Source organism: Amblyomma americanum, chromosome 1 (assembly GCF_052857255.1).
Source record: "Amblyomma americanum isolate KBUSLIRL-KWMA chromosome 1, ASM5285725v1, whole genome shotgun sequence".
Taxonomy (NCBI): domain Eukaryota; kingdom Metazoa; phylum Arthropoda; class Arachnida; order Ixodida; family Ixodidae; genus Amblyomma; species Amblyomma americanum.
The window spans coordinates 187,603,246-187,615,605 of record NC_135497.1 but is presented as its reverse complement, the minus strand read 5'-3'; the positions used below and the strand labels follow the sequence as shown (position 1 = coordinate 187,615,605).

The following is a 12,360-nucleotide window of genomic DNA, read 5'->3' as shown; positions in this document are numbered from 1 at the left end:
GAAATGTGCATTTTCCGGTTTGGGTCCCCCTAAGCTCCTTTGCATCTTTTCTGCGAAAATACATTTACAATGATATGGTGGGGTATACAGCCTGTAGTTAGAAGCAGTGTTGGTTTAGTCTAGCCAGACCAGATGAGTGTGAGTCATATTTTGACACTCCTTGGGAACACCTCCCCTTCCGCACTTTGCCCGGCTATTCCGTATTCCGCATATTCCTCTGTCGCCACAAGCAATACAAGCCTGGTGACCATGTACGAGTGTGGACGCCGATTCGACGACGCGGCCTCTGTGAAAAGCTTTTTGCGCTCTCATTGTTTACACTGCCAGTGTTTATTTTGCATTGTCTTTGCTGCTTTTGACCTTACTTTTTGTTTAAGCATCCTGCCGATGCTTCTTTGACAAAAGGAGTGCCGCGAAACTGTTGTACTGTACTTGTTTGTTCGAGTTCAAAACCGTTGGCGTGCGGGAATATCACTTTGTTATGCGAGATGCGATCAGCGTTATATAGAAGGAATGCAGCCAGGCGCAACTATTTCGACATCATTCTGGGTTGTTGTAGTTGAAGGTTCCTCTTGTTATCTTGAAGGTTCCTCTTCGATGACCACCGAGCATGTTTGTTGCTATCGGCGTCGCCGAATTGTTCAGTTTATTTATGAGCGATAGTCAGTTCAGTAACTAAATTACTGCTTAAAATACTTCGTTTCATGTCTCCTTCACTGCTTATAATTTCACCACGAAACAAATAAGACTTGGGTAAAAGGGTGAGATGTGTGGTTTGCAAAGCACTGAGATCGTCCTGTTGCTATTCGTGGTGACCTTGAACGCGAAATTAGTCATTGCACAAGCGACTACCAACTGTTCTGGACAAATTTGCTAGTAGTGGTTTATTGTTAAAAATAATAAAAATTGCAATTTAATAGAAGATGGCCACTTCAGCCACGCCAACCGCGTGTGCTCTTTCTGAACGCAAAAACGGTAGCGCACCTGAATTGTCATGAAGTCAGGGGTTTGAAAGCGAAAATTCCACACCTACTATGGTTTTCGAAAATGTCTCATTGTGAGCTCTGTTTTTTGTTCTTTTATATAATTTATATATTGTATGCTTTTATGTATTATATATTTTATATATGTTTTTATATGACGCCCCTTCCGAGCGTTTTTCTGATTGAAATGTGCAACTTTTGGAAGCGTAGTGCAGGAGATGCGACTAGGTGTAGCGCATACCGAGGCGTATCTAATTGGGAGAATAAAGACTGTTGGGGAACGCTTGACACATGCGAAACCGGTTCAGGGGCAAAACTGGATGATTTTGCCAGCCAGGCCATGAACGTTTGACATCACGTTATTTACACCACAGAGATGTCTATTCTGGAGCAGGGGGCTCGGAAATCCGCGAGCTCCTTTCTGCAGATGAGGTGCAGCCATGCTTACCCGCGTACAGCCGACAGCACCTGCACTGATAACGTGAACATTTTGGCAAAGATATGCGTGGTCAGGAGGAGAATTAGAGAGAAAAGAGCGACACTCGACCAAAGATTGATTAGAGAACCGATGTTTCGATGCCGATCCGACACATTCTGGTTTCACTAGCTTGGAGCCAAAGCCGAATGTTGGTTTCGACTGGCTTCGACTGGTTCTCATGACGTCGCAGTTGCAGTGCAGCAGGGGCTGAGCAGGAAAAGGAAGGAGACGGTCCTTTCTCCCCTTGATGTGGGCTGTTGCACTGGCATACATAGTTGTCCGCGAGTATAGCGTGAAATCGCAGGTGATTGGCAAGTGCCTAGGTACAGAAGCTAGGTACATCAATAAACAGTTCTATCGCATCCAAAAAAATGTTGGGAGCAGGTTCTTAAATTGAATGGCAGGTTTTCCCCTTTCGCACTTTTCTTTCTTGCAGCACCTGGTACATGAACAAGTATAGAGAAACGAGTAGACATCTTAGGTGAACATTACTCAAGTGTTTCCAGCTCTTCACACTACACGGAACAATTTTTAAGATACAAAAACACTGGAGAAACAAAGATTTCCTACAAGCGGCAGCACAGATGAACCATATAATAGTTTAATCACAGTTCATAAAATAAGCAGAGTTATATCTGCCGGCAAACAGACTGCACCCTGCCCTGACCAAATACATTATGAAATGCTGGCACATTTTTCTCAGCTTGAGATTTTTTAACAAAATATGGATGTCGGGAAAACTACCCGTAGTGTGGAAAAATGCCATTATTGTACCTCTCTTGAAAACCTGGAAAACCACCAACCTCCTCTAGCAGTTACAGGCCCATAGCCCTTACCAGCTCTCGCTAAATCGTTTGAAAGCATTGTGAACATAAGGCTGATGTTTGTTCTTGGACCTCGTGAACTTCTTGACATCCAGCAGTGTGTATTTAAAAAATCTTGTTCAACAATTGACCATCTCGCCCGCCTTGAAGATACTGTCAGAGAAGCATTCATACATAAACAACACTGTCTAGCAGTTTTCTTTGTTATGGAGGAAGGCTTATAATACCACCTGGAGGTTTGGATCCTCCGTCACCTAGCAGACCTAGGTATCTATGGAAGGATGCTGAACTGCTTTAAAGATTTTCTGTCTGACTGCTCGTTTCATGTAGGCCTGGGCTCCACCCTTTCCAAAAAATTTGTTCAGGAGAACGGGGTACCGCACGGGTGTATTTTAAGTACTACCTTGTTTATCGTGAAAATGAATTCCTAAGTAAAATAATTCCAAAGTCCATTATGTATTCTCTATATGTCGATGATCTTCAAATAGCATGCACATCCTCCAGCCTACAAACCTATGAGCCATGGATACAACTGACATTACACAGACTTGCAATTTGCACACACAGAAATGGGTTTAAGTTCTCCCCACAAAAAACAGTTGCTGTTCTTTTCTCATTCAAAATAGGTTTGCAGATTGATCACACCCTGCACTTAAATGAAATCATACTTCCAGTAAAACAGGAACATAAATTTTTGGGCATAACATTTGACAAAAAACTCACATTCCTGCCACAAATAAACATTGTCAGAAAGAAAGCTTCCTAGTCCCTGAATATACTCAAAGTACTGTCACAAAAACCCTTGGGATCTGATAGAACATGCCTTTACAAATCTACCGTTCTGTAGTACGCTCTACCCTGGACTATGGATACATTGTGTATGGGTCTGCGAGGTCATCATATCTAAAGCGACTGGACCCAGTGCATAACCTTGGTTTACGTCTCTCAACTGGTGCATACAGAACATCCCCTATAAATAGTCTCTATGTCGAAATCAATGAACCCTCTGTTATAGACAGAAGAACTATGGTGACATGCAAATATGTCCTGAAAATCCTTTCACTGCCGAAGCACCTCTGTTATCCCATAGTTACAAAACCCCAGCCAATCAGACCTCTCCATCTCTGCTTCGAGGATAGTTGTCAAACCTTAGAAATACTGGATACACTCCCTGATGTCACGTCAAGGCATGACCCACTGCCCCCATGGTACACCCTTTTCATTCTATGTGACTTCACATTAACACACTTTTGAAAAAAACACCACACAAACACATATTACACGAACACTTGGCACTACAAGAAAAATATGTTAACTACACCGAATTTTGCACTGACGGTTCAAACACAGCAGATTATGTCGGAAGCGCAGCAGTAAAAGGAAACCGGCAAAAAGTGGGCTGCCAAACTGCATCCATTTTTACTGCCGAATGTTATGCTATCTCTGTGGCTGTAAAGCAGAACATTAAATAACAGTATTGAAAACAGCATAATCTATACAGATTCACGGCATTACATTCCAGAAATGCAACCATGAGTGGTAAGCATAATACACAACATAGAAAAAGTCACAACACGGGCATATAATGAAATTCTGCTGGGTGCCAAGCCATATTGAAATAAATGGAAATAAAAGGGCCCACCTGTTTGCTGCAGAAGCTCGCAGTCGTGAAATCAAGAAAGTCAGCATGCCCCATAGAGACTGCATAAAATTAATACATAGTAATTTGAAAGCTAAGTGGCAGGAAACTTGGGATAATGAAATAAACAACAAGCTTCATTTTGTAAAGCCTGTCGGGGAATGGAAAACCTGCACGCACCAGGAATGTTTTTTAGCAGTAATTTTACTGTTTTTATACCAGTATAGCAGTGTCGTCTCCGCGTAGGACACATACATCTGACACATAATTTCTTACTGACGAAACAAGACAAACCTCTTTATGGAAGATGTGTAGACAAGCTCACACTAAACCATATTTTACTGTCATGCTCAAAACTCGTGAAACTAAGAAAAAAGTACTTTACTCAATTTTATAATGAACACATCCCTTTTCATACATTGCTGCTCTTAAATGACAATGCAATTGTCGAAATACCTTATGTTTTTAGAGAAGCTGGTTTTCTTGATAAACTGTAAATGCTAACCTAGCACCTCAGTTGTTTTTGGTCAAATGTCTTTTGGACCAGGACGAATTTTTCTTTAACTACGAAGTTTCTGAGAAAGCTATATAGCTTTCCTTTGTAGCCGTATGGCTGAGCTTAGGTGGATGCCAATGAGTAATTACTCCCTTATCACTTGTTTTTGATACACCTCAGCAACTTCCTCGTTCCTGAGAAGAAGGCTGAGGTGTCATTTCATTGGTTGGGAGCCTCAAGATCCTTGCCCAGCTAAAAATGTCCACTGTGGTCACCTGACCTTCTTTAAAGCTTTTACCATTAGCCATTTCTAAAATTTTTGTCCTTTATCTTCAGTAGGTGGTACGAAATAACTTTCGAGACCCTTTACTCCGCCTTTCTTTTACACTTCTTTAAAAAATCCTACACAAAACATTTTCTGTACCTTGTGTTTTACACATGATAGCCTTAGATGCTTATGCGTCACTAAACCCAACACAACTCAACACATTTTCACCGGAACAAAATGCCATATGGCATGATTTGGAGGGCACAGTATGGATGGAGAGGAGAGTTTGCAGTAAAAGTTTTGTTAAAAAAAATGCGAGCCTCAAGAAGTCACTGAAATTCCCCTTAAAAGGCCATTGTGTGTAAGGAGTGCTTACAAAAAATAGAAAAAAAAGAATTGGAAGACTTGAACCAAGAAAAAGTTGAACTCTGATAATTCAGAAGTTGAACCTAGTTACTATGTGCACTTGAGAACTCAGTCTTCTACTTAAATTCACACAGAGCACTCAAAGTACCCATGTCATTTTTGTTGCAGATGAATGATGGCCCTTTATGCCGATGCAGCCCTAAGGCTCAGCGGTCTGGAATTCGGCATGGAATATATCCAGGTGAAGAGCCACTGTCTTCTTGTGGACCCAACTCTAACAACATTGGACGCCTACACCATTACCGCATTGTGGTCACTCCACGCACAAACTTTACTGTAAGTAAAGCAGCAGATGATCTGCTACTGTGTCTTGTGTGTGTGGTGTGTCAAACTTAATCATAGAATACTACCTAAGTGTTAACTTTTGGAGCTCTTGTCTTAACACTTTGTTATCAAACTTTGCATATTAGCAGTGCTGTAGGTGTTACCGAAAAAAAGTAATTAAATATGTTACTCGTTACACTAAAAAAAAAGAACGCGTTACCGCCCTACGTTACCTAAAATCAAAGGTAACGCGTTACCATTACCGAAAAAAAGTATCGCACGTTACTTTGCCGTTACTCCATGGTCATAAATTTTAATCAAGGCGTCTTCGCTTCAAGAACTCAAGGCAGTTTTATAAAGCTCATATTTCACATAATTCTAAGTTCACAAAAGAAAACATTGCTGAACTGAACAAATTTACAGTAATTCTGTTGCACTTCTGCTAACAAAATATTCGCGCGAATTGTGTAGCAATTTGCGTGAATATTTTGCTTCAATGGCATAGTTCCGGAAAAAATATATTTGCGCACATATACATTTTTTTTTCACTTGAACCTGTATAATTATCGCAAAAATGCGAGTGTTTATGATAAGGTGTTCCAGGTCAGCCTCGCTCGCTCACGAACTCAATAACCAGAAACGTATTTTGAAAACAATATCGATAAACAGCGGCAACTTTCCAATAACAACAGCTGCATTTCAAAGCTGTCATCGGACAGCTTGCCTCGCTTCTTGGTGAATACGTCCGCATCTGCGCTAAATAGGCGCTCGACGGACGCACTGGATGGTACTCCTGTAATCACTTTCAAGAAGAGCTGGTGAACGCGTGGAAAGTTTTCCTTCAGCCCACTCAGCACAAAGCTACGCGGCACCAAAAGGTACCGAGACAGTTCTTCATCTTCACTTGACGACGATGTCAAGGAGTTCCCGAAGATGTCATCCTCTGTTGTACTGGAGCTGAGGCTGGTCACTGTCTGGATGCCCGCAAGCCGCCGAGAAAATCTTGGCAGCTCGCTTTTGACGGTCTCGAGGACAGCATTTCGCTTCGTTTCATTGTCAATCCAGGACAAATTGAACCTCGGCAGCAAGGTAGCCGCAACCAGCAGATTCTTCTGATTCATAACAGTGTTGAATCTGCGTCAGCAAAAACTCGCTTCAGCAAAGTTGCTTTTATCAACAAGGTGACTGGAAAGTTGTCGAATAGCTATAAACATTTGTAAATGGCCCCCCCTGTATCTTGCGATATCGTACACTACCTTCAGCAGATGAAGTTAAATTAAGTGATAATCCTCGACCGCACGAAATACGTTTGTTACAAACAAAAGAGCAATAAGGGGAAATGCAAACATATACAACATTTGAATATGCAAATCATGTTTGCATGATGTCCACAACATGAGCGCGCAACTCTTCTCACCGGCTTCAACTTTTAGATTTTGTCGCCAACAGATGTAGTGCGACTCGAAAAGGGGCTTCTAATCGCACGGCCAAGCAGACTAGCAGCACGCACCGGAGCGGAAGCGTCGTCTTCCTCGCTCTGTCACGAGCCAAGATGTGCCGCTCGGCCGCATGGCGGCGCCCGCAGAATGTGAGCAGTGTGGCAATATATAAGCAGTCCATTTTTTTCTTAATAAGCCTATGACGTGTGTTAAAAACTGACCTCTTGCGGATGCCATCCAAGACACACTGAGCTAGAGGCCCGCAGAAGTGCCGTCCAGAGATTTTCTCGTGCTTGATCTTTTTGATGACAACATCGAGCGTCGGAAGTAGGTAACCGCTGTAGTTGTTACCTTGCAGGACGTCCAAGGCACAGCACACGGGCTTCATGACCTGCAGTGTGTAAAAACCGGATGTTGAATTAGAAGCCGCGGGAATTATACCTGGGAGCTACATGCCTTGCAGTATTCCGCTATGAACTTGGGCTCGTCAGGTTTCTGCAGCCTGGGAATTCCAAGTCCTGCCCTTTTTCTAGCAAGGAATTGATAGCGTCCACAGCCCTTAATCTTGAATTCCATCTTGTAACAGCCGGGTGTGGCAAGTAGATCCCACAATGGGTCTTAATCAAGTGAGCTGCTTGCGCCGACTGTCCTTGCTTATTCCAGAGTTTCTGGCACTTGCTGAACACACTCTGTTTTATCCTAGCGTAATCCGCGTCAACAGAATCCGCCCTCGCTGCGTCAACACTTGCAATTAGGTTCATGGTGTGCGCTGAATACCGATGATGCGGTGGAAGCCGGTGTTTGCCTTCCTCCACGCTGTCGATGAGCGGACATAAATGTATGGGCTCGCAGTTCTGTTCGCCTTCATCGTCTCCTTCATCTTGACCGTAGAGCCTGTGCAGCGCAAGACAATGTTTAGCAATGTGTACCAGAACTCAGTAATTCACACAGGGGGAAAAATGCTTTAACTTACCTAAAAGCTTTCAAGAAGTTCGATCCACTGTCCGTGATCACCTTGGTTACCTTTCCGTGAAGCTCGAATTCACTGAACACCTCTTCAAGTGTAGCGGCCAGGCTTTCATAGTTTACACTCCCTTTCATTCGGCGACAAGCTAAGGCGGCAACCTTTCAGTCTAAAGTCTCCGGATCCAGCCATAGAGCTGTCACTCCAAGGTAACACCTGGAAACCATATTTTAATGAAACATTACACTATATAAGGTCGCAAAAATACATGATTTAGAAAGTGGGCTTGGTTTGGGCTAACACAGAGGGACAACTAATGCGCCAAATATACATTTCTTCATCATGGAAGTGATACTGAGTGCGAAGGGTTAGAAAGGGACACGATACCTGCCTTCCTTCTTCTATTTATATTTAAACCTTCGCGCTGAGTATTATTTACACGATGAGATGAACACCAACCAACCAGCACAACTCTTTATTCTACGCACTTGTTTCTAAACAATTATCAAGAGCTAAAAGATTCACCTGTGAAAGTGAGTCTAACAGTCCGCGGTGACAGCCACATGAAGGATAGTTTGAAATTTTGGGCGTAAATTTCCTTTCATCATTTCGAGGCGCGCATAGAGACGAGTCACGAGCATTGGACGTGTAAGAACTGTTCTTTCTGGGGCTGTTTCTTTGAGCAACTTCACAAATGATGGTTCCTCTACGACTGAAAAGGGCTGCGCTGCACTGATGACAAACTCTTCAACAAGCCCGTCAAGCCGCTCTTGAGTCACTGAGTGAATGAAGTTCAGTTTCCCTTGAGTCATCCGCTTGGGCGAATTTTGTTCCGGACTCAAATGTTCTTCGCACAGTCTCCTTTTTTTGCCAGCACCTCAAACTCGGGGAGGCTTTGCCTGTGCAGTTTCTATTAAAAAAAAATATAATAAGCAGACATCAGAAAGTTTGAAATACCAATAGAGGGGCAGGGGTGTTGCTAATCTGCCAATATCGCCAAAAATGCATCAGTACTGACACTCAACACCGGAAACAAGTAAAATTAAAAAGGTGGATTCAAAAGTCAAGCTTACCTTCACATGTTTTTTCAAGTTGGAGTTCGAGGACTTTCCGCAGCTCAACAGCTTCAGTTTTGGCAAACAAAGGAGGCACTTGAAAGTGAAGTTTTCATCTTTGCTATTCTCTAGAACAAAAAATTTACTCAGTGCAGGCCACGGCGAAGGGTGCAGAGTTGTTGCGGCCATCCTTCCAAGTTACACGAAGGCTGAGAAGGGCAGACGACGTAGCCCGAAGGCGCCTCTAATTTTTATACTCTTCCACACCTCTACGGTCTGTTTCCCTCCTCGCATGTGCCTGGCATTTTCCATTTCGAAAAGCGCGTTTCCTATTGTCCCTCAAGCCCCCCCTTGATTTCGGGAACCCGACTACAGGTCGAATTAAGCGTCAAGGCCTTCTGAAAGCACTGTCCTTAATGTTTGCAGCTCTCCGCCGCTAGAAACCAGATGCGAGGAAAGGGGCTAATGTTATTCTTCCGTGAGGAACACGGACAAGGCACAGGTGACAGCAATCCACTTGCAGCAATCCAGTTCTAAGAAAACGTGTGGGCCGCATGGTGGACTCCGCGGCTTTCATCAAGCTTTGAGCGGTGGCGGCTCTACCCTCCCCACCTGGTGTCAGCGCTACTCAAGAAATTCTGTGCCATTTTTCCCAGAATCGACCATTTGCGGAAACCTGTAACTCGTCTTCTCTGCCAGGCTTGTTTTCCAACCAAAAGGTCTCGAAACCAGTCGACACGCTTATAATGAAAACTCCAGATGGTCGCACTCCGCCTGCAACAGAGTCTAGATAGGAAAAGGACGAAGACCGGCCTTTGTTACAGAGCTGTCGGGAGTTGGCTGTTCCTTGTTCTGGATAGAGGAGCAGGAGGGGGGGCGGGGGGGGTGAATGGAGAAAGTTGGAGCGACAGTGTTGTTCAGCAAAAAATTTTTAGAAAGTTTAGTAGAGGTAGCTCACCAGTCACTACCCGCACAGGAACAAAGGCCCATTTCCTTCTTTTTCCTCTACTGCAGTGCTACAGCTGGTTGACTGCAATCCCCTTTTCTGCGCTGTGCCATTGTACTCTTTTGACAGCTCTCTCAGGGCCATCTTGAAGTAAACCGGCGACATTCCTGAGTTTACCCAGAAGGGAAACTTGACTCGCTTCACTTCAACAAAGAATGCGAGAGTGTCGTCTTGGAACGAGACCTTTTGGTTGGAGAACAAGCTTACGGAAAAACGTTCGTGCTTTTTTTTTAGTTGTGTGCATCGTCAAGCGCAGGTGTTTTCTGCCATAGATGCGAGCCGCAACAAGGGTCGTCGAGAGCAGCTTGACATCACTTTAGGTGTTTTTTTTTTCTAAAAAAGGAGTCGAAGGGGAGGACAACCAGAATAAAAAGTAACTAGTAACGTGACACCTCACGTTACCAAAAATTGTTAACGTAAGTATGTTACCCGTTAGTTTCGAAATGGTAACAAGTACGTTACTAAGTTACCAAAAAAAGTAACGCGTTACCGGTAACACCGTTACTTGTAACGCGTTACCGACAACACTGCTTATTAGCCCCCATTTGTATTTCAGATACAGTTAAACCTGGATATAATGAAATCAAGAAAAGTCTGCAATTTTTGGTTGCTTGCAAATTTTCATTACATCCAGTTTTCATGTGAAAACTGAAAAGGACTGTGCTGAAGGGAAGCCAGAATTACAAATAAATCTGCTTAAATGGCCTAACAAATGTTCACAGTAAACCCCTGTTGCTCGAAGTCGTAAACATTGAGAGACATTTCATGATCACATTGATAACGTGAGTGCAGCAGCAGCCGTCACCGTCCCTGCCTTGGCTCGCATTTTCCACTATGTGCAGGTTGGAGAGAGTCGCATTTTCCACTATGTGCAGGTTGGAGAGAGTTGGGAAGGTGGGGGAGCCGGAAGCACCTGCCTCCTTCTGCGTGCCCGTCTTCAGTAAAAAAAATAAAAAAAAATCAATATTTCAGTCTGCCGATCTCTTGGAAACTGTCTTGGAAATTCTCTTGGAAATTGGCTCTTCAGCTTCCCAGCCTCACATTGGCAGCGCTCTCAACCATCATCCCCACCACTCCTGTCGCACTTCTGCTATCAGCACTTTTTTTGTACCTCCTTTGAGCACGGAAATTGCAGGGCACAATGAGCACAGTGAGCTCAGATGAAAGCATGAAAATGCGCAGGCAATCACCACATAAATTTTGCAAGTGATAAATTTTGCTAGTGACTCTGACAGCAGGTTGTGACTAGTGCTATGATGCTATTCACTTGCTGCCCTTGGTGGCTGAGGTGGTTAGCTAGAACTGGTGCAATGGTGCAGGACTGTCTCTGCAGCTCTAACATTCGAATAGGCATTAGTTGACACTATTATGTTTTCTCTCATGGTTGTAAATGCCGCAATCTAATGCATATAATGCGTATAACATGCAACAGGCTTCTGGCAGAGCTGGACACTCATAAATGCACCAGCATTTTAGCCCTGAAGGGGAAGGATGGCATCATCATTTAACATTGTCAGTGGGCTGCAAGGCACAGTTCCTTTAGTAGCCTTCTTGAAATGTTCAGGCCTAGCATCCTTGTTTGCATAGGTGACCCAACCTCAAGTTGGAGTATATTTTGTTGGAACTTTACTTTGGATTGGCCAACACTTGCCAAAGTCATCGCTTCTTGTGAGCTGGCTGGGCTAATGGCCCACGATGCATGCGAACAGGCAGTGGGTGTGCAGGAAGGTGCCCCTGTGTCTATAGCGGCATTGGGTGCTTTATCCCTGGCATTATCACCAATTGGAGCTGGCAAGTCCTGTGTCATTATGAAGAGGCAGAAGCTAATGCGGTCGCCATATGCATCAGAATTCTACTGGTGACCTGTGATAAATAGTTGTCATGTCAGGAGTTGGTAAAGTCTGGCTATGCCACTGGCACCAAACTGCTGGAGGCTGGGTTAAGAACCACTCCGACCTGGAGCCGCATCAGAGAAACCTCCTCCACCCGAGTTAGATTGGGGGGAACTGGGGTTAGGTGCTCGGGAGTAACAAGGGCGTGGGTACACTAGCTGAGGGCGGCAGAGGATGTTATGTTGGTTAGGAGTGGATCTGTTCGGAGTGAGGTAGGAAAAAGTTAAGGTATGCCTGGTGCACGGAGAAGAACGTCAGCTATGATATTAGACACCTTTAGTTGGCCGTACGGAATGGGCTTATGTACGCAGGAGCGTTGCGGGCTGCAAGTACGCATGCGCAGAACGTTCCGTACCTCTGGGCCACTTGCATATGTATGCATGTATTGTGTCGTTGCGTGCGTGCGCTATGGGCACGTTACGGGATGTGTTTACAAGATGGTGGCGCCCAGCTTGCCCGCTTCGAATTAAGTACATGTTGCCGTTACATTCTTCGATGGGATAGCCCGCTCAAATGGTAGCAGTTCACTTTCATTTCGCACACTCTCACCCACACATAGAGGTATAGGCTATAACTAGCCCGTTTTTCAGATAATTTGGCGATTTTCAAGCTCTTAGGCCTAACTA

The 12,360-nt window shown here is 44.1% G+C and overlaps 1 protein-coding gene and 1 pseudogene across 5 annotated transcripts in view; one reads left to right on the top strand and one right to left on the bottom strand.

Annotated features, from left to right (window-relative positions):
• drosha (ribonuclease 3 drosha) overlaps window positions 1-12,360 on the top strand; it is a 187,978-nt gene that overhangs the window by 38,236 nt on the left and 137,382 nt on the right. For all 5 annotated transcript variants that reach the window (XM_077648049.1, XM_077648048.1, XM_077648052.1 and 2 more), the window contains one exon: window positions 5,223-5,390. In XM_077648049.1, the coding sequence (XP_077504175.1) occupies window positions 5,223-5,390 (168 nt within the window). The remainder of the gene's footprint in view (window positions 1-5,222; window positions 5,391-12,360) is intronic.
• Window positions 6,005-8,285, bottom strand: LOC144116400 (uncharacterized; annotated as a pseudogene).